Source organism: Falco punctatus (genome assembly GCF_963210335.1).
Source record: "Falco punctatus genome assembly, chromosome: 1".
NCBI classification, from domain to species: Eukaryota; Metazoa; Chordata; class Aves; order Falconiformes; family Falconidae; genus Falco; species Falco punctatus.
In genome coordinates, this window is record NC_137580.1 from 37,669,376 (window position 1) to 37,696,316 (window position 26,941).

General features: G+C 70.0%; 5 protein-coding genes across 12 annotated transcripts; 4 read left to right on the forward strand and 1 right to left on the reverse strand.

Moving 5' to 3' along the window:
• The first annotated feature begins 205 nt into the window (after positions 1-205).
• On the forward strand, positions 206-8,060 carry LBX2 (ladybird homeobox 2). Its single transcript, XM_080373196.1, has 2 exons — positions 206-628; positions 4,202-8,060. Exons 1-2 carry the CDS (start codon positions 304-306, stop codon positions 4,588-4,590), a joined length of 714 nt encoding a protein of 237 aa, XP_080229322.1. The 5' UTR covers positions 206-303; the 3' UTR covers positions 4,591-8,060.
• Positions 8,061-8,148: 88 nt separating this feature from the next.
• Positions 8,149-13,971, reverse strand: TTC31 (tetratricopeptide repeat domain 31). Of its 7 annotated transcripts, none has more exons than XM_080372543.1 (17): positions 13,700-13,971; positions 12,893-12,954; positions 12,717-12,786; positions 12,375-12,628; positions 12,061-12,144; positions 11,754-11,822; positions 11,400-11,567; positions 11,173-11,304; positions 10,987-11,083; positions 10,582-10,672; positions 10,362-10,503; positions 9,912-10,013; positions 9,745-9,835; positions 9,410-9,548; positions 9,214-9,288; positions 8,874-8,976; positions 8,149-8,782 (listed from the first exon to the last, which is right to left on the reverse strand). In XM_080372543.1, the coding sequence occupies exons 3-17, from the start codon at positions 12,754-12,756 to the stop codon at positions 8,666-8,668; spliced, it is 1,704 nt and encodes a 567-aa protein (XP_080228669.1). In that variant the 5' UTR covers positions 12,757-12,786; positions 12,893-12,954; positions 13,700-13,971; the 3' UTR covers positions 8,149-8,665. The 7 variants fall into 7 exon arrangements, with proteins under 7 accessions (XP_080228669.1, XP_080228668.1, XP_080228667.1 ...); XM_080372542.1 differs by lacking the exon at positions 13,700-13,971 and adding an exon at positions 13,483-13,617; XM_080372541.1 differs by lacking the exon at positions 13,700-13,971 and adding an exon at positions 13,152-13,476.
• CCDC142 (coiled-coil domain containing 142) lies at positions 13,516-18,482 on the forward strand. 2 transcript variants are annotated; one of them, XM_080372280.1, is made up of 11 exons: positions 13,516-13,651; positions 13,979-14,093; positions 14,508-15,971; positions 16,083-16,169; positions 16,450-16,614; positions 16,706-16,863; positions 17,070-17,222; positions 17,376-17,490; positions 17,574-17,751; positions 17,829-18,040; positions 18,194-18,482. In XM_080372280.1, exons 1-11 carry the CDS (start codon positions 13,604-13,606, stop codon positions 18,448-18,450), a joined length of 2,952 nt encoding a protein of 983 aa, XP_080228406.1. In that variant the 5' UTR covers positions 13,516-13,603; the 3' UTR covers positions 18,451-18,482. The 2 variants fall into 2 exon arrangements, with proteins under 2 accessions (XP_080228406.1, XP_080228407.1); XM_080372281.1 differs by lacking the exon at positions 17,829-18,040.
• Positions 18,483-18,674: 192 nt separating this feature from the next.
• LOC308056889 (programmed cell death protein 4-like) lies at positions 18,675-23,772 on the forward strand. The gene is made up of 11 exons (XM_080372818.1): positions 18,675-18,842; positions 19,845-20,121; positions 20,553-20,650; positions 20,763-20,876; positions 21,507-21,728; positions 22,158-22,255; positions 22,318-22,432; positions 22,985-23,092; positions 23,161-23,271; positions 23,356-23,495; positions 23,564-23,772. Exons 1-11 carry the CDS (start codon positions 18,687-18,689, stop codon positions 23,613-23,615), a joined length of 1,491 nt encoding a protein of 496 aa, XP_080228944.1. The 5' UTR covers positions 18,675-18,686; the 3' UTR covers positions 23,616-23,772.
• A 72-nt stretch (positions 23,773-23,844) lies between these two features.
• On the forward strand, positions 23,845-26,866 carry MOGS (mannosyl-oligosaccharide glucosidase). Its single transcript, XM_080372398.1, has 4 exons — positions 23,845-24,299; positions 24,427-24,647; positions 24,737-24,930; positions 25,014-26,866. The coding sequence occupies exons 1-4, from the start codon at positions 23,963-23,965 to the stop codon at positions 26,722-26,724; spliced, it is 2,463 nt and encodes an 820-aa protein (XP_080228524.1). The 5' UTR covers positions 23,845-23,962; the 3' UTR covers positions 26,725-26,866.
• The last annotated feature ends 75 nt before the right edge of the window (positions 26,867-26,941 follow it).

Genomic DNA, 26,941 nt, shown 5'->3' on the forward strand with positions numbered 1-26,941 from the left:
CCGCCCCGGCCCCGGGTCTTTAAGGCTGCGGCACCGGGGCCGCGGAGGCGGGGGGGGGGGAAGCGGCGGCGGGTGCGGAGCTGCCCAGTCCCGCCGAGCGGGTCCCGGCGCCGGGAGGCCGAGCGCTCCCCGCCGCCGCTGCCGCCGGGCCCCCGCCGAGGGGGCGGGCTGCGCCCGCGGGGTTTAAGTGCGGCCGCGGCTTGATGCGCGGGCGGGACGGCGGCGGCGAGACGGGGGGGGAGCCCGGCGGGATGAGGTGGGCGCGGTGCTGAGGCGGCCCCGGTGCGGGAGCGGGGACGCGCCATGACCTCGGCGCGGGAGGCGGCTGGTTCCCCCCCGCTGCACCCCCCGGGCGGCGGCCGCCGGCGAAGCGCCCTGGACCAGCTCCCGCCGCCCGCCAACTCCAACAAGCCGCTGACCCCCTTCGGCATCGAAGACATCTTGGGGCGGCCCCGCGGCGGGAGCCCCCCCGGGCCCGGCCCCGCCGCGCCCCCCGCCCGGCTCCCCGAGAAGGCGGCGGGGCCCCGCGGCGGCGGCTGCGCCCCGTCCTCGCCGCTCTGCGCGCTGGAGGAGCTCGCCAGCAAGACCTTCCAGGGGCTGGAGCTGGGCGTGCTGCAGGCGGCCGAAGGTACCGGGGCGGCGGGGGGGCTCCGCCGGCACCGGGGAGGGGGACGGGACGGGCACCGGGCAGGTGCTGGAGCCGGCGGGAGCGGCGGGGTGTCCGGAGCTGCGCCACCGCCCGTGGCGGTGCCGGGATTCCTCCTCGCCCCTGGCCCGGCGCGGCCCCGGTGAGTTCCCGGCGTGTCCCGGAGGGGCGAGTGAGGCCGAGAGACCCAGCAGTCGCGACCCGGCAAGGGGCCGGTGCTGGCCCGCGGCGGCGGGGACACGGCATCCCGGCCGGGGCAGCCCCGCACCGCTCCCGGAGCCGCCGCGGCCCGGAGGGAGGCAGAGGCCCGGGTACAGCGAGCCCGAGCGAGCCCCGGCCGAGCCCGCTCCGCGGCGGCGAGTGAGCCGCGGCCGGGACCGAGACGCCGGTGCGGGCAAGCCCGAAGCTCCGGGAGGACCGGCCAGGCCGGGGCCGGCAGACGTACCGGGAGCCGCAGGGACCGACCCGGCCTCGGGCCTCGGGAGCCGCAGTACCGGGCGGCGGATCGGTCCCGCAGCGGCGGTCGGCCTGCACCGGACAGAGCGGCGGCACCCGGCCCCGCCGAGCCGCAACCGTGACCGTGACCGAGTGCAGGGGCAGAGCGGCGGATCGCTCCCGTCGGCAACGAAAACCCGAAAACGGCGCGGCGACCCAGCCCGGGCGGGCTCCTTCGGCGGGGCCGGTGGCTTCGGCCGGCCCTCGGCCTTCCGCAGAAACCCGTTACCGGCGGGCCCGGGGAACCGGCGCTGTTCCCGGAGGGGTCCGGCGGCCGCTCCCCGCTCACGGAGGTTGGCTGCGGGCGGCCCGGCACAGTCCGGCGGCGGCTTCCCCGGAGCACTGGCGCCAGCAGAGCCGGTGGGTCGCGGCCCCCGCGGGAACGAACAGGCCCCACCGGGCCCCCGGCTTGACCCCACCGGGAAGACCCGCCATGAGAGTAGGCGGGCGGGCCGAGCGGCAACCGGGACCCTGCCGCCATCCCGAGCCGAGAATCCTCCATCGGGGTACGGACGGACCCGGGCAGACAGAGCAGGGCTCCCGTGATTAACGGAACAACCCCTACCGGGACGGACACACGGACAGACACAGCGGGGCTCCCGTGATTAACGAAAAAAAAACCCTTACCGGGACGGACACACGGATGGACAGAGCAGGGCGCCGTGACTAACGAAAAAAACCGTTACCGGGTCGGAGAGATGGACGGGGACAGGCAGAGCCGCGTTCCTGTAATTAACGAAGAACGAAACGATCCCCACAGCCAGCCGGACAGTGACGGGCGGGCAGAGCCGGACTCCCGTGATTAACCAAAAAACCCGGTACCAGCCGGACAAACGGACGGGGATGGGCAGAGTGCGGCTCCCGCCGTTAACGGAAAGCCCTTGCACGGCCGGGCAGGTGGACACGGGCACAGCCGGGCTCCTGCCGTTAACGAAAACAAATTCCTGGCCGGGCGAGTGGCGCTCCGGTAACGAACGCGCCCCTCTTGCCAGGCGGACACACGGACACGGAGGAAGCGGAGCTCCCGTGAGTAACGAAAAAATCCCAGCGCCTTACCCGGACGGACAGGCGGAAACGGCCGGGCCGGGCAGCCCTGCGGTAATTAACCAAAAAAAGCCGTTGCACGGCCGGGCAGCGGGACGGAAAGGGGACAGCTCGGGGGCTCCCGGATCAAGGTAAAAAACCGACCGAACGCCGCGGCTGCGCGGCCGGCCAGGTCTGGTGGAGCGGGCGGCCGCCGCTAACGGGGAAGCCGCTGCACGGGCGGGCGGAGGGACACGGCCGGACGGAGCGCGGCTCCCGCGGGCAACGACAGCGATCCCTCACCCGGATGGACCGGCGGACAGAAACGGCGCAGCTCGGGGCTCTTGGAATGCCGATAAACCCTGTCACCCGGGCGGGCAGACGGACACGGCCGGCCCCGGAGGAGTCTCTCAATTTGCAAAAACCCCTAGTCCCTGCCTGGCCGCGGCGACGGAACGAACCGGGACCCGCCGACAGACGGGCAGATTGGGGTTCTCGTAACGGAGGTAAAACCCTGTTACCGGAATGGACGGACGGACACGGCCGGGCAGAACAGGGCTCCCGTGATAAACGAAAAAACCCCACCCGCTGCTCGCCCCGGCAGACAGAAACGGGAGCGACCGGGGCTCGGTGACTGAGGTAACACCCCGCCACCCGCACATACCTACGGACACGGCTGGGACATCCCGGCTCTCCGGTAACGAACGACCGAGGACGCTGCACGGACGGAGACACTCGCGGCCCCTGGCAGGGCGGGGCGGCGGCCGGGGGTCCCCGGGGAGCGGAGCCCTCGCTACGGGCGGCGGGACGGACAGGGTGGCCCCGGGACCCTTCAGCGGCGGCGGCAGGTCTCGTTAACGGGGGAGGCAGCCGCCGGCGCCCCGCGCCTCGGGGAGCCCCGGGAGCCGCGTTACCGAGCGGCGGATCGGTCCTGCCGACAACACAGAGGCTGAGCCGGGCCGAGACCGGCACCGGGAGCCAGTGGCTGCTGTGGATCCGTTACCGGTGCCGCGGACGGATATGAGCTGCCTCTCACCGGAGGTTTTACTTCGTCGCCGCCGGCAGCAGCGCCGGGTCGGGGCCCCGCGGCTGCGGCGCGGCCGTGCCGAGGGCGGCGGCGGGAACGAGGCCCCAGGGGAGCTGCTCGGACCGGCGGCCGCCGGCACCGGGGCTCCTGAAAATCTTTGCGCAAAAGCGACGGCCCGGGCGAGCGGACACGCTTCGTGCTGTCGATGCGGCCCCGCCGCCCGGGGCTGCGCTCCTGCCTTCCCGGTACGGGCCCCGCGACAGCGGCCTGGGCTCACGCACTGAGCCGGCGGCGGGGACGAACCGCACTGGAGCCCCGGGATCCCCGGGCCGCGCCGGCGGCGGGACACGGGTGTGATCGGCTCCCGGTGGGACCGAGGCCGCTGCGAGACGGCGCAGGGCCAGGCTGGAGCGGCGGTGGGCCGGGCTCGGTTCAGCGCGGCAGCGGCCGGGCTCGGCGAAGCCGGGCCGGGAGGGGAGCGGTGGGGGCCGGCGGGGCGGGTACGGGCCCGACCGAGCTCAGCGCGGCTTGCCGGTGCAGGTGCTGGTGCTAACGCGGGTGCGGATACTAATGTCGGTGCCGGTGTGGGTGCCGATGCTGGTGCGGGTGTGGGTGCCAATGCTGGTGCGGGTGTCGGTGCCGATGCCGGTGTGGGTATGGGTGCGGTGCTAATGCGGGTGCGGGTGCGGGTGCGGGTGCTGATGCTGGTGCGGATGGGGTATGGGTGCGGTGCTACTGCAGATGCCTGTGCCCGTGCTGGTGCGGATGTCGGTACCGATGCCGGTGCGGGGGGGGGGGTATGGGTGCGGTGCTATTGCGGGTGTGGGTGCCGGTGCGGGTGGCAGTGCAGATGCCGGTGCCAGTGCCAATGCCGGTGTGGGTATGTGTGCGGTGCTAATGCGGGTGCGGGTGCCGGTGCAGTGGCGGTGCGGTGTGGGTATGGGTGCGATGCTAATGTGGGTGCCGGTGCCAGTGCTGGTGCCGCCGCGCTGAGCCCGCTGTCCCCGCAGGTCGGGAGCCGCTGGGTGCCCTGGGGCAGCGCCCGGCCTGCAAGAAGCGGCGCAAGTCGCGGACGGCGTTCACCAACCAGCAGATCTACGAGCTGGAGCAGCGGTTCCTGCGGCAGAAGTACCTCTCGCCGGCGGACCGGGACCAGCTGGCGGCCCGGCTGGCGCTCAGCACGGCCCAGGTCATCACCTGGTTCCAGAACCGCCGGGCCAAGCTCAAGCGGGACCTGGAGGAGCTCCGGGCCGACGTGGCCTCGCTGCAGGCGCTGCCCCCCGCCGCGCTCCAGCAGCTGACGGCGCTGCCCGACCCCCCGCGCCCCGCCGGCCCCGGCCCCGGCCCCACGCCCCCGCCCGCCGAGCTCTCGGAGGAGGAGATCGACGTGGGGGACTGAGGCGGCGGAGCGGGACGACCCGGAGGAGTGTCCCGGGCCGGCACCGAGACTGACCGAACCCCCGGGCTGGACGGGGCGGCCGTGCTGCCCCCGCCCCGGCGGGAATTGGTGCAATTTTTCGCTTTTTTTGGGTCCGTCTGTCCCTTTTCTTTTTTTCTTTTCTTTTTAATTTTATTTTCTATCATTTCTGTCCCGCCGGCCCGTCCGCCCCGAGTGCTGGGGGCACGGAGGGCCCCGGCCCGGCCCGCTCCAGTGTAAATATTTGGAATAAAGGCGACACCTTATTGAGGAGAGCGGAGGGGCTCTGCCGCGAGTGGGGGCTCCGCTCGGCCGCCTCGCCCGGACATGGGGGGCGTCGCCGCAGCACCGGAGATCCCCGTCCCCCCGCGCCCATCCCCGTGCTGCGAACGCCCGCGGTCCCCGCTCCTCAGAGCAGAAAGATCCCCTCGAGAGTCCGGCGGGGCCGGGAGGGGTCACCCGGTACCGGCCGGGGCAGCAGGAGTGTCTGTGATGCTGTGTGTGTGTCCGCGGGTGCTTTGCGTGTGCGCGCGTGTCCATGTCTCCAGCCCCACGCGCACACCCTCATGCCGGCTGCAGGGGGGCGCAGGACCCGGGGCGGGAGCAGCGCCCCTCTTCCCCGTGACAAATCCACTCCGGCGGCGCTGACCCCGGCACTGCCCCGCTCGTGATCCGAGTGGGGCCAGGGTAGCGCCAGGTCTCGGTACCTCCTTCCCCTCCGCACCTGCCCCGGCCGTTGGAGTCCATGCCGCCCCTCGTGACGTCATGGTCCGATGACGTCACTGCGAGAAGCGGTGATGTCGCTTTCTGGTGAACAGGAGCGGCTCCGGTTTCGTCTCCGAGCGAGCGGAGGGGCGGCCGGCAGGGAGGACCCCGCAATACGGGGGGGGTTCTCGGCCCCACCCCCACCCCATCGCCCCCCGGTGCCGCACGGCAAGGTCCGCGCGAGGCGCCCGGGGGCCGCGGGGATGGGCAGCTGCCGGCCCCCTGCCTTTGGCGGGGGTCCCGCGGGGCCCCTGTCACTGCAGCTATGCGCGTCCCGGCTGCCAGCCCCTCCAGCATCCATATGAGCCCTCGCTGATCTAATTACGCCGGTGCGAACTTCCGAAGGCAGAGCACCCCCCGGCCCCCCCGGTATTTTCTCCGGTTTTAATTGCATTGTCCCGCCCCTCCCCCCGCGCCGCAGCCGCCCGGCGGGCGGGGGGGGGAGGGGGAGAAATGAGATTTAGCCTGAAAGTGCCTTTGAGCATCCCCGGGGGGGATTTTTTTTTAATTTGACAGGTAGGAGCGGCCCGGGGCGCCACGCGTGGGGTCATTGCACGGCTGCTGCGCCCCCCCGGCTTACGCCGGCACCGAGGCTGCGCGGCCCAGCCGGGTAACGGGCAGAGGGGCGGCCAGGGGAGGGGGCGGCGTGGCCCCCCCTACCCGCGGGTGCGGAGACCCCACGGGCAGGGACAGGTCCCATCCTGCCTCCCTTCTGTCTGCTGGCCCTGCAGCCGTGTCACCCGCATCAGTGTCACCCGCAGCCATAGCATGCCGCAGCCACGTTAGCTACAGCCATGGCACCACACAGCCGTGTCACCTACACGGCTGTGTCACCCCACAGTTGTGTTACCCACAGCCATGTAACCCTGCAGCCATACCACGCCAGAGCAGTGTCACCTATGGCTGTGGCATCTTGCAGCCATGTCACCCACAGTCGTGTTACCCACAGCTGTGTCACCCACAGCTGTGCCACCACACAGTCATGTCACACCACACAGCCGTGTCACCACAGTTGTATTACCCACAGCCGTGTCACCTACAGGGCTGTGTCAGCCCGCAGCCGTGTCCCCCGCAGCCTGGTGCTGGCAGGAGGCAGTGCCAGGCGATGCCGGGCACATGTGTGCACAGACATGCATGCCTGTGTGCGCGCACACGCATGGGCGCTGCACATGTATGCGGCCCCGGGCATGCGCCTGGCGGCGGGGGGGCGGCGGAGGCGGCCCCGGAGATGAGCTCACGGCTCCGGCTCGTTCCGTCGCGCTGAGGCGAGGGACAGCTGGCAGGGTCACACCTCCGCACAGGCCAGCCCCTCCCCGCAGCCCCCCAGCCCGCTCGTGGGCAGCCGGGGCAGGGATGGGCGCGCCGGCTCGGAGCCCGCCGGGGTCTCGCCTCATCCCCGCAGTGCGAGCGGGTCCCCGCGCCCCCCGGCGCCTCCGCCCCCTCCCACCTCGGGGACACCGAGTGCCCCCCGCGCAGCACCTCCACCGTGGCCTCGGGGCTGCCGCCGGCAGAAGCTTGGGCCGGGCCGGGCAGCGTCTGGCCGCCCCGCCGGCCGCACCACGGGAGGTTTCGCTGCGGGACACGGGGCAGGCACCGGGGCACGCTGCCACCGCCAGCTCCCAGCCGCCGGCACGGGCACGGCCGTCACCGGGCCCACGCCGCCGCCGGTGCACATGCATCTAAGCAGGATGCGGGGCACCGCGTGCGGGCGTGGGAGCATCCACGGCGGGCACATGCGGTCGCCCAGGGATCATCCCCCCCTGCCCCGAGGGAGCGGCCCCTGGGGCGGCTCGGCCCGGCCCAGCGACCGGCCGGGACCAAGGGCAGGCCACGCCCGTCACCGGGGCCTCGGGCGGCAGGGGCTCCGGCAGGCTCGGCCCCCCGCTCCCCCCTCCCCACGCGCGCTCGTCTTTTTCCTCTTCCAATTTTCTGGATGATTAACTTGACTGCTGTTTCCTGACAACCTCTGCTGTTGGTATTAATTTCTTTTAACTAGTGATTAATTACTCGCTGTCTCCTGCGCCCCTTCTCCCTGTTGCCTATTTGCATATTAATCAAATTCTGCGCGATGGCCTGCCTGTCACCCCCCCCCGCCACGGCCCCTACGACAGCCGTCACCTGCGAATGACATTACAGCGGGGCCGTGGCCCGCACGGCGCGGCCCCTCCACCGGGGACCGGGAGGAAGAGGAGGGATGTGCCGCGACCATCACCACTGCCTCGAGGCCAGCCCCGGGGCGGGGACCTGGGGGCTCCCGTTACTTCCCAGGTTACGGCAGCCCCCGGGCCGGCCCGGTGGTCCCGGTCTCCGAGCAGACCCATGTGTCCTCCCCCGCCCCGGGCCCGGAGCCGCCGCGGCCCGGTGGGGAGGGAGGGTCGGCCGGTGCAGAGGGCTCGGGCTCCGGGAGGGGGCAACGTGTGCCGGGGAGGGGAGCCCGCACCGTTGCTGCACCGGGTGGTGGGTGTCCGGTACCCGCGGCCGGGCATGTCCCAGCGCACGGCGGGGGAAGCCGTGCCGTACCGGGGGGAACTGGGCCGTGCCGTGCCGGGGGCAGCCTTCCAGCACCGGGCCCGGGCTTCGGAGCCGCCGCGTGGGCGGAGGCTGCCCCCTGCTGGCCGCCCGTGGGAGCCGCAGCTCCAGGAGGGCGGGGGGAAGACGCGGCTTCACTGACAGCGGAAGGCGGCAGGGCCCGAGGGCAGGGAACGAGGGACAGAGGGGAAGGGAAGGACGGACGGACGGACAGCCCGAGGACCGGGAAGGACAGACCGCTGCCACCGCTCGTTCTCAGTTTTATTACAAATCCCAGATTGGGTAAAAATCCCTGAAGGAGCCGAGGCACAGCAGCCCCGGGCACAGCCCTGCCCCGAGCTGTGGGGTGGGCACCCACTGCCTGCAGCCTCCGGCAGGACACCATGTCCCCAGGCAGGCAAGCCCTGGGCCCACGGCAGGGCTGGGGCGGGTGGGGGCAACATGGCCCCCCAGGCCGGGACAGCCCCGCGAGGGGCCGGGAGGGGCCCCCCACCCACAGACCCCAGCGCAGAGGCAGCAGGAGGGGGACACTCCCGCTGCCTGCCGAGGGAAAAGGCACAGGTGGGGGGGCATAGGCAGGACCCGGCTCGGCCCCCACAGCCAACGGCGCTGGGGGGAGTGGGGGGCTCGGCTCCTGGCTCCCTCCAGCCCCCCAGCCCAGCAGAAGGCAGCCACTGCTCCAGTCCTAGGCGCCGGCTGGGGCAGAGCACACAGCCTCATGCTGGATCTGGCTTCCCTGCTGTAAGCCAAGGAACCCCCCCAGCTACCAAAGCCCCCTGGGGAGGGCACCCACCTCGCCTGGTTGCCACCGCGGGGACGGGGTGGCGTGGGAGGGGTGCTTGAGCTGCAGTGTGAGCCTGCTTCCCTCCACCTCGACATCCTGGGGGGGGCAAGGAGGAGAGAGGGGGGACAGCTGGCAGTGCCATCCCTGCCTAGGGGCCGCGGGGGCTTGGTGCCCACCCTAGGCTCACCTGCATGGCCGCATAGGCCGCTTCTGCCGCCACCTTCTCTGTGTAGTTGATGAAGGCGCAGCGTCTCTCCGGCAGCATCCGGATGAAGCGGATCTCCCCAAAACTGCAGGATGGAGGGTCAGAGACTCCACTGCTCCCCACCGCCCTCACGGGGTTTGCTCCCCAGGCCAGGAGTGCTGGAGAATGGGTGCAGGTGTGGGGCTGGCCGGGCAATGGTGGATGGGGTCTTGGCACCTGGCTGGCTATGCAGGGCAGGACAGATGTGGGGCAGGCAGGGCACCGGGATGGTGACGTGGGGCAGGATGGGCACCACAGGGGTTCAGCACAGAGACACACTCACCGGCTGAAGAAGCTGTGCAGCACCCTCTCGCTGATCCTGCTGGTGATGTTCCCCACCCAGAGGGGATAGCAGTCCCTGCCAAACCACACTGGTATCACTGGCAGCCAGCTCTGGATCCCACGCACCAGCCTGAGGACACCCCAGCACTGTGGCAGCTCCGGGACCCACCACCCCACCCTGCCTGCCCCAGCCCTACCTGGCAGGATGGGTCGGAGGCAGCGTCAGCTCACTGCTGGCTGCAGCCTGGCCCTGGCCTTTTGTCTGGCTCCTGGAGCTCACAACAGTCATGAAGCCACTTGTGTCTGTGTCCTGGCAGCTCCTGTTCACCCACTTCCCTGCAGAGAGACAGGGGTGGGTTCAGCTGGCTCTGCAGATCAGCACAGCACCCACCATGGGCAGTCCCCAGCCCCACCATCCTCCCATGACCTCCTCCAGCCCCAAGACCACAGTCCAGGTCCCCCCGCACCCCACAGCTGCCAGCTCTGCCAATGGCTCCAAAGCAAAACCGCCACCAGCACCAAGGTCCCTTACCGGAGGAAGGCAGCAGCAGCTCCCCAGCCTTCAGCAGGGATGGGGACACAGGGGGACCCCCTGGGCTGCTCCGGCCATGGGGGGTGTTCTGCTGCAGGGGGGAAAGGAGGGAGTCAGGCCCCGGTGGGCAGCAGCCAGGGCTGGCAGGGCTGGGGCCGGGCACTCACCCGCAACAGGGCCTGGCAGGCCTCCAGCTGGGCAGCCGCATCGGTGTTGGCACTGTCCAGGCGCAGCAGCTCCTTGAATGTGCAGGCAGCCTCGGCGTAGCGCTGGGGCCCAGAGGAGAGGAGCTGAGCTTCTGCTGCCTGCAGCAGCCCCCCACCTAGCCAGCCTCAGCCCCCAGCCCATGCCTGCAGGGCTCTGCCCAGTCCCATTGGCACCCAATGGTCCCCACCCGGCTCCAGTAGTGCCCCACAGCCCCTACACAGCCCTGGCATCCCACAGCCCCTGCCCTCTTCAGCCCTAGCATTCCACAGACCCCCTTCAGCCCACTTGCACCCCACGATGCCCCCTACAGCCCTCCCACCCCAGTACCTCCAGCCCCACACCCAGCACTGGCCCCCTGTGGCCCCCTACTCAGCCCTAGCACCTTGCAGCCCCCTGCCCAGCCCTGATACCTCCAGTCCCCGCAGTGCCTTTCCCTTGCGGAAGTAGCCTTTGGGCCAGCCGGGATGGAGCCTCAGTGACACCAGTGCATCCCTGAGTGCCTCCTCGTAGCACCGAAGCTTCTCGTAGCAGTATGAGCGGTTCCCAAAGAGCCTATGGGGAGAGTGGGGTCGCTGCTGCCCAGGACCTGCTGCCCCCGAGGGAATGCTGCTCCCCAGCCCTGAAGCTCACCGGTGCTCCATGGGGTTCAGCTTCACCGCCTCCGTGAAGGCCTGCACAGCCTCTGTGTATTGGCCCTTCTGGGCAGCCTCATTGCCACGGCCTGAGGGGAGAGCATTGCCTGCTGTCGACCCCCCCCAGGCCTGGCCAGGGAGCAGAGCTGTGCCCCTGCCTGCACTGGGGACACAGGCATCTGCCAGGGGCAAGCAGAGGGGAGCAGGCCACAGAGGAGACAGTGGCTCCATTGTCACCCAGCCACGATGTAAATGCGCTTTGGGAACAGCCTAGAGCCATGCTAGCCTGCAAAGAGCTGTGCTGGTGAGGAGCCCCAGCACAAACCCACCCATGGAGCCGGGAAGCAGAGCCCCCGTGTACCCACCCCCTTCCCTCGCTGTCCAGGGGGCCCAAGGCACAGACCTGCGAGAATCAAGCTCTGTTCCACCATGCTCACGTCCAGGGGGGCAGGCTTGGGTGCCCGTGGGGCAGGCAGGGAGGACAGTGAGGGCTTGCGTGCCTGTGGGGCAGGCAGGGAGGGCAGCAAGGGTGCGGGTGCCTGTGGGGCTGGCAGGGAGGGCAGCAAGGGCCCCACGGGCTCCAAATCACCTTCCCCAGCGCCCTCCTGCCTGGCTCTGCATCAACTGTCCTGGCCTGCTTCTCCTTCCCAGGCACTGGCAGCTTCATGCCTGCTTTCTGCCGGGCTTTGAAGACGAAGGTGCAGCTCAAATCCAGCTCATCCTGGAAGAAGCAGGGTGGGCAAGGCAGGCAGAGCCCCAGACCCATCCACAGAGCAGACCCCATGCTGGTCTGGTGCTTGCACCAGGAGCGCTCACCTCCATCTCCTCTGCCCTGGCTCCCTGGCCTCCTGCCTCCTCTCCTGAGGAGGCTGCACTGCCCCCGAGGTGTGGGGAGGGGCTGGGACCGGGCCTGGCCTTCCCCTCCTCAGCATTGGTCTTTTGGGGGTACTCAGCACCGGCAGCACTGCTCAGGGATGAGGTGCTCTGGAAGGAGAATGCAGGAGTGAGACGGTAACTGTGGCTGATGCAAGACAGCAGCCTGCCTGCCTCTCTTCCCACAGTGTCCCACCTTCAGAGACCTACAGGACCCCTGAAGGTGGCACGGCCCGGCTGCCACAGCACCCATGGCCAGGCAGTGGCTGGGGTGAGAGGCTGGTGCAGTCAACTCACCGACTCGGCCTCCCGCTCGCTTTTCAGCTCTTGTCCCAGCTTCTCTTGTTTCTTCCGATCTTTCTGTTTCTGGAAAGTGAAGAAAGTAAGCTGTGAGCAGGCACCAGACGGAGCACCACAGACCCACACCCGGTCCCATGCCACAGCTCATTGTGGTGCTGCTGGTGGGGTGGGAGCAAGCCCCGGCTGCCCCTGAGACACGCTTCCCCACCTGAGGCAACAGCAAGGCTCAGGAGGGAAGGGAAATGCAGGCAGCTGCCTGCACACTGCAGGCTGGCAGGGCAAACTCCCTGTGGGGTGCACCCACCTTCTTCTTCAGCTTCTTCTTTTCTGCCTTTCTCTTCATCCGCTCTTCCTCTGCCACCAGCTCCTGTGCGTTCTTCTCTGCTTCCTGGGGGAGTGACACGGTAAGCCGTGAGTGCCCGGCACTGTGCCACAGCCAGGAGAGTGGGACAGCCCCAGGTGCACTGACAGCTGCACTGTGACCCCTCTCTCTGGGCCCCTGAGGAGGTGGGAGCACAAAAGGGGCTGGAGGACACAACACGTCTGAGGTGAGGCCACTGTGGGGAGCTGAAATGCGCAGCAGACAGGCAGCTCGCAGGCAGGGAGGCTGTCCCTCACCTCGGCAGTAACCTGGTGCCCCCAGGGTGCAGGCAGCCTGTGCATCTTCATCTCAACAGCGCTCTGAGGGGGCCGAGCAGGCAGATCCTCCTTGCACAGGAAGGATTTCCTGAACCCACAGAAGTTGTAGGTGGGGTCGCTGTCCTCGCTAGAGATGTCCCAGGGCTGGCCGAAGCAGACCCACCCCTCCACCTCTTCATCCTCCTCCTCGCTGGACACCTCCAGCCGGCCAGGGCAGTACCGGAAGCCCGGGCCTGCGCAGGAAGAGCCAGGGCTGTCAGCAGCAGCTCCCGAGCACCGGGACCCCCGGCAGCCCCCAGCTGGCAGCCCCTCCCGACTCACCGCGGCCGAAGGCGTCCCGGGCCCCTGAGGCTTCCCCCATCGCGCTGCAGTGTGCCGAGCGGGAGGCGGCCTGCGGCGGCACCGGGAGCTGGAGAGGGGGCCGGGCCGGGGCAGGCGGCGCTGCCTCCCGCGGGGCTCCCGGCCCCGGTCCCCGCCCATCCCCAGTCCCCACGTACCTGCCGGCGGCCACGCTCGGCCTCGGCGGCGCCGGGCTGGCAGTGCCTGGGGCAGACGGGCGCTGCGGGGAGCGGAGCCGGCCCTCAGCCGTCGGAAAGGAAACCGAGACCGGGCGGCGGGGGGGGGGGGCGGGAGCGAGCCCCTCCTTCCGCCCCACCGCCCCCGCCCCGCCCGGCCCCGGCGGCCCGGCTCACAGCGCGGCTCCCGCCGCCCCGGGACCCCCCCGGCCCCGCTCCGCCCGGCCCCCGCGCCCCGTACCGCCGCTCCAGCCGCCGGGGCCGAGCACGCAGCCCCAGGGGCAGGCGGCGGCGGCAGCCCCGAACCGGGAGGCGCCCAGGCCCGGCCCGGCCGGGTCCCGCAGCCCGCCCGCCGCCCGCATCGCTCCGAGCCGCCGCCGCCGGACGTAGGGCACGGCGCGGGCCGGAAGCGGGACACGGCGCCAGCTGAGGCTGCCCAGCCGCCATGTTGGGTGAGGGCAGGACGGCGGCCCGCAAGGCCCGTACGGAGGGGGCTCGGAGCTCCGCGTCCCCTCCCGCCGTACCCGCCTCCCCTCAAGCCGTGGACCCCGCCTCCTCCCGCTGCTCGGGACCTCAGCTCCACCGGGCACTGGGGCGCTGACCTCCCGGCGGGTCAGCCCTGCCCGTTCCTGCGGATTAGCTCCGGCGCGGCCTAAGCCTATTTCCTCCCGCCGCCCCCGGGGCCGGCAAAGCATGGAGGACGGCGGTCCCGAGCGTCGCGACGGGGAGCCCTGCCCGCAGGTGAGGAGCCGAACGGACGGGGAGACCCCCAGGCTCAGCCTCCCTCACCGGGGGCGATGGCTGGGCCTCGGGCCCGGTTCCAGCTCCCGGCCTGGTGGTGGCGGCACCGGGCCTGGTGCCGCTGCCTGCGTCTCCTTGGCAACGCCCCCCCCACCCCCCCGCCCCTTCGGGAGGGGGCGTGGCCTGGCTGGAGAGGCGTGGCCACGGCAGGGTGGCCCCGCGGTTGGCAGCGGTGAGGGGCGGGGGCAGCGTCCAGGGCCCCGCCCCCTCGCCGCTTGCCCCACCCACGACCGGGCGGGATCCTAACCTGCTCACGGTCCCTCGCAGGCGGGTGACAGCGGTGGCGCCGGCCCGGGCAACCTCCTTCTCCTGCTGCTGACGGCCCGCCCCACCTTGCCCGGCCTGGGGGATGGGGCTGCCCGCGGGGAGCCCGCCGAGACAGGTGAGGGGCTGGCCCGGGCCGGGGAGCCAGCCTGGGAGATGGGAGGCTCGGCCCCCCATCACCCACGGCCCTGTGGGCTGGAGGGGAAGCAGGACGGGGTTCTGCGTCCCGGGGGGGTGGGCGCTGCAGGGGGCAGGACAGGTGACAACGCTGTACGGTTAGTGTGTTGATAGCATGTCACACGTATGCGAGGGTCTCCACCAGCTGGCAGTCCCCTGGGACGGGTCCTATGCCAGTAGGAGCCGGGGGCTCCCCAGGTGCCCACAGGGGTTGGGGGTCTTGGCACTGGCACTGGCAGGGCTGGGGCGGCTACAGAGCAGTGTGGCTGTGCTGCTGTCCCCTCCGTGTGCTGGGGCAGAGCCGGGGTAGCTGCAGGCAGGGGCTGTCGCACACTGAGGGTCCCTGCCCTGGCAGGCAGCAGCTCCCTGGGGGGCCTGGCCCGCTCCCTGCAGAAGGCAGAGGCCATGCTGCGCAACTGTGTCAGCCCCAGCCTGCGGCGCCTGCTGTCCCCACGGCCCCGTGAGCGTGGCTACGGCAGCGAGGATGAGGACGAGGAGGAGGAGGAAACGCCGGCCCTCCTGGCCCTGCTGGAGCAGAGCTTCTCAGGGCTGCGCCGCTGCCTCTGCGTCTGGGAGGACCCCCGCACCGAGACCTTCCGGGGCCGCGTGCGGCCCCAGCCCGGCGACAGCACCACCACTGCCACCCCTGCCTTCTCCTACCACCCTGTCCACCCGTGCGTGGCTGAGCGTGGCGCGGCCCTGCACGCCCTGCTGCAGCACCGCCACCACCTCCGCCTCGCCCGCGACTACAGCCGCCGGCTGAAGGCCGCCTCAGACTTTCTCCACCGGCTCCTGGCACTGGTGGAGCGGCCGGAGCTGCTGGTGGGGGAGCTGGGTGCCACTCAGCCGCTGCGGGAGCTCTGCCAGGAGCTGCGGACACATGCCGGCCACTGGAGTGGGCTGCGGCGGCGGATGAGCAGTGATCCATGGCTGCGGCCGCTGCTGCTACGCAGGCACGAGTCAGTGGCGCACATGCGGCGGGCATTGCTGCTGCTGGCGCTGCATGCGGTGCGGCTAGCTGAGCGCCACGCCGAGGCATGGCTGCGGGGGCTGGCACAGGCTGCCCCCGCCACTGTCCCCTCCTCGGCGCTGCTCTCTGACCTCTTCCAGGGCCTGGAGATCTACAACCACGTGGTGGGCGACCTGGCCCTGGAGCTGGGCGTTGCTGGCTGCCTGCCTGCTGGCATCACTGGCTGCCACAGGGCTACCGGTGATGGCTCCCATGCCTTCCCCGTGGCCAGGGTGCTGGGCATCCTGGCAGCTGAGCGGGGCCGGCTGGTGGCTGAGCGGCTCCAGCCCCTGCTGCAGCCGTGGGATGGGGGCGGCAGGGCAGAACACGTCTGCTGGGAGGATGCCACAGTGCCTTGGCCCCTGGAGTGTGGTGCCACAGTGGTAGTGGACGCGGGACCGTCCAGGCAGGAGGAGCTGCCAGGTCTCGCTGGCGAGCTGTGGGCACTGTGCCGGGAGGACGAGGAGCTGATGGGCCAGATCCTGGGGGTGCTGGTGGCCTCTGCTGACAGCCTCTGGCACCACGTCCTCCATGGACCCAAGCAGGAGAAGCTGGCGGCAGCAGTAGAGAGCCCCAAGCTGCCAGCGGCCAGCCTGGGCACAGCCACCAGGCCCAGCTCTGCCGGCTGGAAGACGGTGCGGTGGCTGGATGCTTCCCGTGCACCGGCAGCCGAGGCCCTGCACGCCCAGTACCGGCAGCTGTTCTGGGGGGCTGCTGGAACCGCGCTAGGGCACTGCCTGGGTTGGCCGCATTGCGGAGCTGGCAGGGCCATGGCTGCCACGCAGGAGCTGAGCCACGCTCTCATCCAGGGTAAGTGGGGGCCGACGCAGTGGGTAGCAGTGGGTGGTGAGGAGCAGCTCCTCTGGGACCCCTCCGGTGCCACCACAGGGTGCACTGGCACTCACGCCCCCTTTCCTGCAGCTGGTGTCCCCCGAGAGTGCGAGGAGGAACTGGGATGGCTCTGCCTGCGCCTGCTCTGCCGGGCCGTCCTCCAGAGCTGGGAGAGAGGTATGGGGTGCGGGGTGCATGGTGAGGGGTGTGGGGTACAGGGTGTGTAGTATGGGGTGTGGGGTGCACGGTGTGGGGTACAGAGTGCAGGGTGTGTGGTATGGGGTGCAGGGAACAGGGTGTGGGGTACAGCATGCAGGGTACAGGGTGCATGGTGCAGGGTATGGGGTGCATGGTGCAGATTACAGGGTGTGTGGTGCAGGGTATGGGGTGCATAGTGCGGGGTACGGGGTGCAAGCAGGAGGGTGGCACAGGCCGCTGACCAGTGCCCTCCCCCCAGACTTTGCCTGCGCGCTGGGCTCGGGTCTGTCCGACAAGTGCTTGGGGGAGCCGGTGCCGGCAGCAGGGCCGGTGTGGAGCAGGACAGCGCAGTGTCTGCAGCGGCTCTATCCAGGCCTAGCCTTCGCCCTGCGTTGCCTGCAGCCGCTGCCCACCTGCCCGCCCGGTGAGTGGGGTCTCAGGGAACGGGGATGGGCACCCCAGGGTTCCCCTGGTGGCCACTGCTCCTTTAACCACCCAGCCCTACCTCCCACCAGGCCACCCCCCTGGCTCACCCTGCCTGCGCCTGCAGGTGCTGGGCTGCTGCTTGGCCACATCACAGGCTGCCTGCTCCTGGCTGATGGGCAGAGCCTGCCGGTACCTGGCAGCCTGGGCCCTGCCGCAGTTCCTGCTCGTCACTCAGGGGGACCTGCAGGTATACCCGGGATGGGCACCCGCGTGTGGGGCTAAGGCTGGCTGGGCTGTGGGGCTGGCTGTGGGGCTGGGGGCTGGTGATGGGTTTGGAGCTGGCAGTGGGACTGACTGGGGGCTCACTGTGTGGCTGGTGTGGAGCTGTGTGGCTGGGGGCTGGCTGTGGCGCTGGCCACTGGGCAGGATTCATCTCACCCCTCTTCCCTCCAGCTGCTGAAGATGGAGACAGACAGGCTGGTTGTGCTGGTGACCAGGACCTTCCTGGAGCCTGGGGACGCCCCCCCACAGCCGCCTCCTGCTGCACTGTCCCCCCAGGAGCTCCAGCTCTGCCAGCAGATTTGCTCCATGGCTGCCAGCATCCAGGTACGGCACGGCTGTGGCAGGCAGCACCTCCAGGAGCTGTGCCGTGCCGGCAGGGACCCTGGTGGTTCCACTCCAGCTGGGCACAGCTGGGGCAGGCGCAGGGAGCCGCGTGCCTGCTATGCCACTCTGAACGCCCCCGGTCTGCCCCCCCAGCTCTTCTCAGGGGACGTGCTGAAGATGTTCTCCACCAACTGCAAGCGGATGTCGGCAGCGATCTTCGACCAGACCATGCCTCTGGGAAAGCACTGGAGGGTCGGCCTCCGCGCTGGTGGGTCGGGTGCCTCGGTGCCGGCAGGGCCACCATTGGAGCAGCCATCAGGGCTGAACAGGCATCCCATTGTCCCCCCACAGACCTGCCCAGCTCCCCCAGCGCATATGCGGCAGCAGCGGCCCAGGCAGTGCTGGGCCAGGTGCTGCAGGGTGCCCAGCTCCTGCCCCACGATGCCCAGGCGCCCGCCCTGGCACGGGTGACCACCGCCTTCCTGGAGGCCTGGATGGACCACATCCTGGCACAGAGGATCAAGTTCAGGTAGCAGGTGTGGGGGGGTCTGGGGTGGTGCGGGCAGTGCAGCGGTGGCTGGGCTGAGCACTGCCACTGTCCCCCAGCCTGCAGGGAGCCTTGCAGCTGCGGCAGGACTTCGAGCTGGTGCGGGAGCTGGTAGCCTCGGAGCGCTACGGGCTGGCCCCTGAGACCCGGCAGTCCCTGCTGTCCCTTCGTGTCTTCCAGCAGATGGATGGGGCCATCCTCTGCCTCCTGCAGCAGCCCGGGGGGGTGGCTGGCATGGCCCCCCGCCCCTGGCACTCTCTGCGCCGCTGCTGTGAGTCACGGCGGGGGACACTCGGCCACGCTGAGGCGGCAGCGCTGGTGTTGGGGAGCATGCGGTGGGGGAACAGCCGGGAGGATCGGCTGACATCCCGGGCACAGAGGCTCCATCGCCCCGCTGTGACTCCTGTCTCCTCTTCGTGGCCAGGTTTGGACAACGGTGCCCACCCACCGGAGCCGACGTCGGGCAACCTGCACAGCCTGGACACCCTGGAGGCAGCAACGGCGGCACCGGGGACCCCTCCGTTGGCTCCCGGTGCTGAGCCTCTGGCGCGGCTACAGAGCAGTGTCCCCGAATCCTACTTAACGGGCAACCAGCAGCAGTGGCTATCGTTACGGCTACATCGGGCTCGCCGCTGGCGCGTACCGGGTTTACCATGCGTCGGCAACAACCCCGAGGTCTGATCGGTGGCAATAAAACGGCTGCGGTGTCCCCATGTCTGTCCCTGTTCCCTGGCTGTGAGCGCATCCCGGTACAACGAGTCCCCGGGGGGGGTGTCTGGGACCCCCCCTCAGTAAGCAGCGTGTTCTAACCGGTGCCGCTTGCCGGTGGGGTGGGGTCTGCACCGCAACCGAAGCCCCTGGCCTGGTGGCCCGGGGGCGGGGGGTTTACCGGAGCTCACGGTGTGACTACGGCTCCCATGATGCCGCCGCTCCCGGTCATTTCCGCCGCGGGGCGGGGTCGGGCCGAGCCGAGCACCCCCTTCCCGGTCCCGGTGCGGCCCCGGTGCCGCCCCGCCATGGCCGTCCCCGTTACCGAGCTGGGCGCCGCCGACCGTGGCCTCCCCTTCGCCACGGCAAGTAACGGCAGCGGCACCGAGCCGTCCCCGCTATCACCGGCTGAGCCCCTGTTGGGTCAGGGGCTACGTGTGCGGGATAGGGGGTCCCTGCGGGGTTGGAGGTCCCAGGGGAGAGCAGGGGGTGCATGGTAGGAGAGCCCGGGGGAGGCTGCGGGGTGTACGGGTGGGGTCTCGGGGTCCCATGGGGGTCTCAGGAGAGGCAGGGAGTCTGTGGGCATCCTAGGAGAGGCTAGGGGGTGCACGGTGGGGGTGCCAGAGGAGGCTGAGGGGTGCACGGTGGGGGTCCCATGGGGAGGCTGGGGGTCCGTGGGGGTCCTAGGAGAGGCTGAGCATTGTATGACAGTGGTCCCAGGGGAGGCTGCGGGTCCATGGGCTTCCTAGGAGAGGCTGGAGGCTGCATGGCGGGGATCCCTTGGAGGTCCCAGGGGAGGCTGGGGTCCATTGGAATCCTAGAAGAGGCTAGGGGGTGCACGGTGGAGGTCCCAGAAGAGGCTGAATGGTGCATGGTGGGGGTCCCGGGGGAGGCTGGGGGTCTATGGAGGTCCCAGGTGAGGCCAAGGCTCCCTGGGGGTGCTAGGAAAAGGCTGACGGATGCATGGTGGGGGCCCCGTGGGGGTGCTGGGGGTCCATGGGGGTCCTAGAAGAGGCTAGGCGGGTGCACAGTGGGGGTCCCAGGGGAGGCTGAGGGGTGCACGGTGAGGTTCCTGGGGGGAGACTCGGGGTATATAGGGGTCATAGGAGAGTCCAAGAGTCCGCGGGGGTCCAAGGAAAGGCTGACAGATGCATGGTGGGGGTCCCATGGAGGTCCCAGGAGGAGGCTGGGGGTCTGTGGGGGTCCTAGAAGAGGCTGGCGGCTGCATGGTGGGGGTCCCAGGGGAGGCCTGGGGGTGTATGGCAGCGGTCCCAGGAGAGGCCGGGGGGTGCACAGTAGGGGTCTCTTGGGGTGTCCCAGTGTGCCATGGTGTCCCAGTGCACGGTGACAGTGCCCACGGTGTGCAGGGCCCCTGCCTGGCAGCTGCGGAGGAGGAGGAGGACAGGGATGAGGAGCTGCTGGGGGCTGGGGGTCCTCGCACCTGGACCCCCCAGGAGAAGCTGCTGCACGAGGCTCGGCTGAAGGCCAAGGCCAAGCGGCGGCTGCGGCGAACCTCATCCCGGGACTCAGCCCGTGAGTCGCTCTCCGAGGGCACCGAGCCCGGCACCGAGCCTGGCAGCCCCAAGGGCCGGGCGCATGACCGCAGGTCCCGCATGGGCAAGGGCCGCGGGCTGCCCAAGAAAGGTGAGGGGCGGCAGCGCCCACCCCTCCTGTGACCCCCATGGGGCTGGGACCCCTCCTGCATTCCCCCTGCGGGGCTGGGACCCTGTGTGGCTCCGTCACCCCCTGTTGAGCTGGGACCCTGCATGGCCCCTCCTGTACCCCCCCTGGGGCTGGGACCCCTCCTGCATCCCCCCCATGTGGCTGGGACCCTTCCTTCATCCCCCATGGGGCTGGGACTCTGCACGACCCCTCCTGTACCTGCCATGGGGCTGGGACCCCCCATAGCTCTATCAACCCTCTACCCTCTCCTGCATCCCCCATGGGGCTGGGACCCCTTTGTGTCCCCTGTGGAGCTGGGCTCCTTGCCAGCACCCCAGTCCCCAACTGGGGGGGCACCACTGGGGGCCCTGCCACCACCAAGCCCCCGCTCACCCCATGCGTGCCCGGTGCAGGCGGTGCTGGGGGCAAGGGCGTGTGGGGTGCCCCCGGCCTGGTCTATGGCTACCAGGAGCCTGATGCCCGTGACCCCAACTACGATGAAGTGGCTCAGGTATGGCACTGCCACCCTCCCTCTAGCCCCCTGCCCTCATGGGCAGCCCTGCCGGGGTCGGCTGGCCGTGGGCAGCAGTGCAGGCAGGGGTGGCATCATGCTGTCCCCGCAGGGGGACACAGTTTATGCTACTGTAGTGCCCGAGCTGGAGGAAGGGGAGCTGGAGAAGAATGTGCAGCCCATGGTGCTGGAGTACTTCGAGCACGGGGACACCAGTGAGGTCATGGTGCGTCGGGGCTGGGGGCTTGCGGGACAGGGGCCCCAAGTGACAAGGACCCTGAGGGATGGGGCAGGCCAGAGTGGGGAAGGGTTGTGTGGGGAGGGGATGGGGGTCTGTGGCTGATAGGGACCCTTCGGGGAGGGGCAGGGTCCCCTGGGGAGAGGCGTCCCTTGGTCATGGTGACCTCTGGAGGGGCCATGCTGGCGGGGTCGGGGGAGAAAGGGGGTCCTTCAGGGTTGGGGAGGGTCCCTGGGAGTGCGGGTGCCCTGGTGACATGGACCTTCAGTGCTGGGGAGGGATCCCCCGAGGAGGGGATGGGGGTGCCCTGGTCCCTCAGTTATGGGGCAGGCTGGGATGGGGAGGGGTCCCTTAGTGGTGGGGACCTTTGGAGAGGCCCAGGCTGATCTGGGGAGGGAGAAAGGGGGTCCCTCGGGGCTGGGCATTTTCCCTGGGGGAGGGGACAGGGGTGCCCTGGTGCCACTGACACTCGCTGCTGGGGAGGGGTCCCTGAGGAGGGGCTGGGCACCGCGTGGTGGCAGGGACCTTTGGGGGAGCGATGCGAGGCAGGGGAGAAGGGGGTCCTTCGGGGGGCATGGAGGGGCTTGGGTGGCCGGCGGGGTAACATGTGGGGCACAGGAGCTGCTGCGGGGGCTGAACCTGGGCGGCCGGCGGCACGCGGTGCCCGCGCTGGCTGTGGCGCTGGCGCTGGAGGGCAAGGCCAGCCACCGTGAGCTGACCTCCCGCCTGCTCTCTGACCTGGTGGGCCGCGCTGTGGCCCCCGAGGACATCGCCTGGGCCTTCGACAAAATGCTGCGCGACCTGCCCGACCTCATCCTCGACACCCCCGAGGCCCCCCAGGTTGGGGAGCAGTGGCACGCTGGGTCAGGGGCACGGCTGGGTCAGGGGGCATGGCTGGGGGGGAGCTGCTCTGGGGGACATGGCCGTGCTGGGGGATGCTCCGGGGGTCCTGGCTGTGCTGTGGGCCGTGGCCATGCTGTGGGATGCTCTGGGGGAACATGGCCGTGCCAGGGGGCCATGGCTGTACTGGGGGATGTTCTGGAGTGATGTGGCTGTGCTGGGGGGGGCCACGGCCGGGCAAGGGGTTGCTCTGGGGACACACAGCTATGCTGGAGGGGTCGTGACCATGTTGGGTGGTGCTCTGGGGTGCCGTGGCCATGCTGGGCAATGCTCTGGGGACACACAGCCACGACGGGGGTGCCGTGGCCATGCCGGGGGACACCTGGTGGCTGTGGGGGGTGGGCAGCAGTGCTGATGCTTTGTCTCCAGATGCTGGGGCAGTTCATTGCCCGGGCGGTGGCCGACCACGCACTGCCCTTGGACTTCCTGGAGCGCTACAAGGGGCGCGTGAACTGTGAGCATGCCAGGTAAGCACTGCCCCGGCCCCTGCTGCCCCCACCGTGCGCCCCCTCACCCGCCTGTCCCGCAGGGCCGCCCTTGACCGTGCCGCCGTCCTGCTCCGCATCAAGCGTGAAGTCAACCGGCTGGACAACGTCTGGGGTGTGGGGGGCGGCCAGCGCCCCGTCAAGCACCTGGTCAAGGAGGTCAGCACCTGCCCCCTGCACCCCCTGCCCACCCCATGGGTATCTACTCCCTGGCTGCAGCCCCCGGGGTGTGTCCCGGCTGTCATGTCCCCCTGGGCATGTCCCCCACAAGACATGTGCCCACCCGGTGCAGTGGTGACGCCTGGCTGTCCCTGCGCCCTCCTCGCATCAGGAGTGCCCTCAGCCATACCCTGGCTGCATCCCCATGCTTTCCCCTGTGCCACCCTTGGGTCCCTGATGTGCTGCCTCCCTGCCATCCCCATGTCCCCCTACGTCCCCATCATACTGTCCCCCTGCCATTCCCATGTCCCCCTCTCACCCCCATCCCTGTGCCCCTCCGCCATCCTTGTGTCCCCCCACTGTCCCCATGCCCCCTCCGTACTGTCTGCTGTCCCCATGTCCCCCCACTGTCCCTGTGGCCCCACAATCTCCGTGTCCCCCCATCCCATCCTCCCACCATCCTCATGTCCCCCCCACTGTTCTCGTGCCCCCCCTGCCATCCCCGCACACACACCCACCATCCCGGTGCCCCGCAACTGCCTCTGTCCCCAGATGAACCTGCTGCTGCGGGAGTACCTGCTCTCCGGGGAGGTGTCAGAGGCCGAGCACTGCCTGCGGGAGCTGGAGGTCCCCCACTTCCACCACGAGCTGGTGTACGAGGTGAGGGCTGGGGGTCCCAATGGTGCGGGGGGGGCCCCCGCAGCCCCGCTGATGCCTGCCACCCACAGGCAGTGGTGATGGTGCTGGAGGGCTCTGGCGAGGGGCCCGTGGCCATGATGGTGACGCTGCTGAAGGTGCTGTGGGAGACGGGGCTGGTGACACTGGACCAGATGAACCGGGTGAGCGTGGGTTGCATGGCAGGGGGCAGTGGGCAGCCCACCCCTGGGGCTGACACTGTGCTCTGTGTCCCCCTGGCCCCCCAGGGCTTCCAGCGGGTGTACAAGGAGCTGGGGGACATCAGCCTGGATGTGCCACTGGCCCACGGGCTCCTGGAGCGGCTGGTGGAGCTCTGCTTCGACCACGGCATCATCACCAGGGCGCTGCGGGATGCCTGCCCCACCAGGTACTGGGGTGGGGTGCCGGGGGGTCCCCCCCCTTCGTCTTCCTCCTCATCCTCATCTTCCTCTGCAGGGGCCGCAAGCGCTTTGTGAGCGAGGGCGACGGGGGACAGGTGAAGCAGTGACAGAGCGCTGGTGGCCATTGGCCCCCGCAGCGGGCTGGGGGGGAGAGGGGTGGGGCCAGGGGCAGGGGCAGCCCCCCCCTCTCCCCCAGCCTTGTGCTCGGGACCCCCACCCGCCTGTGGGGCCGAGCAAGAGACACAATAAAGCAGCTTTCGAGGACGTGCCGAGTCCAGCCTGTGTGGGGGTGGGGGTGGTGTCCTCGTCCCCTCGGGGCCGGCTGTAGGAGGAGCGGACTGATCCCGCCGCTTTCCCGCCGGGCCACGAGGGGGCGCTGCGCGACAGCCGCCCCTCCGCACGGCGCCGCTCTCCCTGCGTCGCGCCGTGATGACGCAAGCGGCGCGGCCGGGCCATGGCGGGCGAGCGGCGGCGGCGTGGCGGGGAAGGAGCTCGGGAACGGGCCCGGGACCGCGGGACCCGTCGGGAACAACAGCGGGGACCGGGCCGGGGCCGGACGGCGCTGGTGATAGCAGCGGCGGCAGCGGCGGTGGCGCTGGGCGTGGCGGCGGTGGCGACCGAATGGAACCGGTGGAGCGCGGCCGCCCGCCTCGTTACCCCCCACCCTGCGCCCCCCGCGCTCCCCCCCGATTCTTCCGGGCCTCTCGCCTCGCCCCACCGCTTCTGGGGGACTTACCGGCCTCACGTCTACTTCGGGATGAAGACACGTAGCCCACGAGCTCTCGTTACCGGTGAGAGACAGCGGCGGGAGCGGGGCAGGCCGAGCCCCGGGGCAGGGCTTTGCCCTGCCCCGGGGCTCGGCCTGCCCCTGCTCCCGCCCGGAGAACCGAGACTGAACCGCCCCCCCGGTGCCCTCAGGGCTGATGTGGCTTCAGCAAGGCGAGGGGGGAGGCAGCTTACGCCACACCTGCGAGCAGAGTGACGGTCTGTCGCGATATGGCTGGTTGATGCACGACGGGGTGAATTTCGGGGTGCAGGAGATTCGAGACAAAGGCTTGTTCTTAAAAACCGAATTCGTTAAACGACTGGGAGGGGAGCACGGAGGGGATTGGAGTTGGCGCATCACTGCACGGATGGAGGTGAGGATGGGGCTGCGTCTGCCGGGAGAACAGCCGGAGTGCCGGGCAGCCCCCTTCTTTGTGTTTCCCCCCTTCCTCTTCCTCCGCAGGGTGTGGGCAGCCCAGTCCCGCTCCTCTCCCTCTTCTTCTACGTCGCCACAGACGGGCAGGGGACACTGAAGCCACACCTGGAGAACAGGACACGGCTGGCTGCTGTGACAGGGACAGCGGAGGAGCTGGGGAGCTTCACCCTCACCTTCCTCCGTCCCACTACTGAGAGCAGGGAGGACCCCAAATACGCCAGGTGGGTGCTTTGCCGTGGCAGCCCCCCTCCTTGCTGCTGTCCCCTGTCCTGTCCCCTGATGCCATCTCTCTGCTTCTTCACAGCTACAACTACCTGGAGGCAGCAAGCCCAGGGCTGCACCGCCTGACTGAGGTAGTGCGGAGTAGCCTGAGCAACCGCTTTGTCTTCACCCCACCGGGGGGGCCCCGCCGCCGCTTCTTCGCCGTCGACACCTTTCAGGGGCTGCCAGGGGAACACCCACGTGAGGGACAGCTGCTGCTGCACCAGGTGACGCTGGAGCCACCGGGCATCGTGGAGGTGACCTTCGAGTCAGGCAGCGTGGTGGGCCGGCCCGGCCGGCTGGCAGGGGGCGCGCTGTCGGCGGCACTCTCGCAGCATGTGGCTGCCTTCGAGCAGCGCTTTGAGGAGACCTTCGGGCTGGGCCGTAAGGGCTTCCCCCTACCGCAGCAGCGCTTCGCCCAGGCTGCTCTCAGCGATCTCCTGGGAGGGATGGGCTACTTCCACGGGCGCTCGCTGGTGCAGTCCCCCCTGCAGGAGCGACCCGTTGCTGCCCCTGAGGCCGTTCTCTTCACTGCCGTCCCCTCCCGCTCTTTCTTCCCCCGCGGCTTCCTCTGGGATGAGGGCTTCCACCAGCTGCTGCTGGCACGCTGGGACCCAGTGCTGAGCCAGGAGGTGATTGCTCACTGGCTGGACCTGATGAACACTGAGGGATGGATACCCCGGGAGCAGATTCTGGGGGAGGAGGCACGAGCCAAGGTGCCCCCCGAGTTCCTCCTGCAGCACAGCGAGACGGCCAACCCCCCGACATTACTGCTGGCGCTGCAGCGGCTGCTGCCCGACGCCCCCCTGCCCTACCTGCGCCGCCTCCTCCCCCGCCTGCACGCCTGGTACAACTGGTACAACCAGACGCAGGCTGGGCCCCTGCCCCTCACCTTCCGCTGGCGTGGCCGTGACACCCAGCCCGAGCGCTTCCTCAACCCCAAGACACTGGCCTCGGGGCTGGACGACTATCCCCGCGCCTCCCACCCCTCGCCTGAGGAGCGGCATCTGGACCTGCGCTGCTGGATGGCGCTGGCCTCCCGTGTGCTGGCGGAGGTGGCCGAGCGGCTGGGGGAGCCGGCCGGGCCCTACCGGGTGATGGAGCAGGCACTGAGTGACAATGGGCTGCTGGAGCAGCTGCACTGGGCCCCAGAACTGGGTGCCTTTGCCGATTATGGCAACCACAGCGCAGCTGTGGGGCTGCGCTGGCAGTCCCCAGCCCCCCCGGCTCCAGGTCAACCCCCTGCAGCCCCACAGCTGGTGCGGGAGGTGCGGGAGGCCCCGCGGCTCCGCTTCGTGGGGGCCCTGGGCTATGTTAGCCTCTTCCCGCTGCTGCTGCAGCTGCTGCGCCCTGACTCACCACGGCTGCCCGCTGTGCTGGCTGCCATGCGCAGTGAGCAGCAGCTCTGGACGCCCTTTGGGCTGCGTTCACTGGCCCGTGACAGCCCGCTCTACATGCAGCGCAACACCCAGCACGACCCCCCATACTGGCGCGGCTCCATTTGGGTCAACATCAACTACCTGGCTCTGCAGGCACTGCACAGCTATGCCAACACTGAGGGGCCGCAGCGGGAGCAGGCAGCAGAGCTGTACCATGAGCTGCGCCACAACCTGGTGGCCAACCTGTACCGGCAGCACGCTGAGAGCGGCTTCCTCTGGGAGCACTACAGTGACAGCACCGGGCGCGGGCAGGGCTGCCACCCTTTTGCTGGCTGGTCCGCACTGGTTGTGCTGGCAATGGCTGAAGACTACTAGGCCCACCAGCAGCTGCCACAGCTGGCCGAGGTGCAGGCAGCTGCTGGCCCTGCCTGTTTTTTCTCAGGTGCGGGTGGAGGCATGTGGAGGGCCACTGTGCCAGACCCCACTGCCTCACCTCCAATAAAACTCCGCCACCATGGCCTGTCACTGCCTGTGTTGAGGGGGTGGGGTGTGTGTCACAGTTCTGTCCTGCCCCAGCCACCCGCTTCATCCC

What these genes read in the sequence shown, in the direction of transcription:
- TTC31 (XM_080372539.1), bottom strand. Translation starts at nt 13,357, where the DNA reads ATGGCGGCTGGGCAGCCTCAGCTGGCGCCGTGTCCCGCTTCCGGCCCG. An exon ending in GCGAGCGGGAGGCCGAGTCG is followed by an intron (nt 11,568 to 11,753) that starts GTGAGTTGACTG and finishes TTCTCCTTCCAG; the next exon opens with AGCACCTCATCCCTGAGCAG. An exon ending in CCTGCCAGGCCCTGTTGCGG is followed by an intron (nt 9,836 to 9,911) that starts GTGAGTGCCCGG and finishes TCCCCCCTGCAG; the next exon opens with CAGAACACCCCCCATGGCCG.
- LBX2 (XM_080373196.1), top strand. Translation starts at nt 304, where the DNA reads ATGACCTCGGCGCGGGAGGCGGCTGGTTCCCCCCCGCTGCACCCCCCG. An exon ending in CGTGCTGCAGGCGGCCGAAG is followed by an intron (nt 629 to 4,201) that starts GTACCGGGGCGG and finishes CTGTCCCCGCAG; the next exon opens with GTCGGGAGCCGCTGGGTGCC.
- MOGS (XM_080372398.1), top strand. Translation starts at nt 23,963, where the DNA reads ATGGCGGGCGAGCGGCGGCGGCGTGGCGGGGAAGGAGCTCGGGAACGG. An exon ending in GCATCACTGCACGGATGGAG is followed by an intron (nt 24,648 to 24,736) that starts GTGAGGATGGGG and finishes CTTCCTCCGCAG; the next exon opens with GGTGTGGGCAGCCCAGTCCC. An exon ending in GAGGACCCCAAATACGCCAG is followed by an intron (nt 24,931 to 25,013) that starts GTGGGTGCTTTG and finishes GCTTCTTCACAG; the next exon opens with CTACAACTACCTGGAGGCAG.
- CCDC142 (XM_080372280.1), top strand. Translation starts at nt 13,604, where the DNA reads ATGGAGGACGGCGGTCCCGAGCGTCGCGACGGGGAGCCCTGCCCGCAG. An exon ending in ACGGGGAGCCCTGCCCGCAG is followed by an intron (nt 13,652 to 13,978) that starts GTGAGGAGCCGA and finishes GGTCCCTCGCAG; the next exon opens with GCGGGTGACAGCGGTGGCGC. An exon ending in CCTCCAGAGCTGGGAGAGAG is followed by an intron (nt 16,170 to 16,449) that starts GTATGGGGTGCG and finishes CCCTCCCCCCAG; the next exon opens with ACTTTGCCTGCGCGCTGGGC.
- LOC308056889 (XM_080372818.1), top strand. Translation starts at nt 18,687, where the DNA reads ATGATGCCGCCGCTCCCGGTCATTTCCGCCGCGGGGCGGGGTCGGGCC. An exon ending in CCGCGGGCTGCCCAAGAAAG is followed by an intron (nt 20,122 to 20,552) that starts GTGAGGGGCGGC and finishes TGCCCGGTGCAG; the next exon opens with GCGGTGCTGGGGGCAAGGGC. An exon ending in CGGGATGCCTGCCCCACCAG is followed by an intron (nt 23,496 to 23,563) that starts GTACTGGGGTGG and finishes CTTCCTCTGCAG; the next exon opens with GGGCCGCAAGCGCTTTGTGA.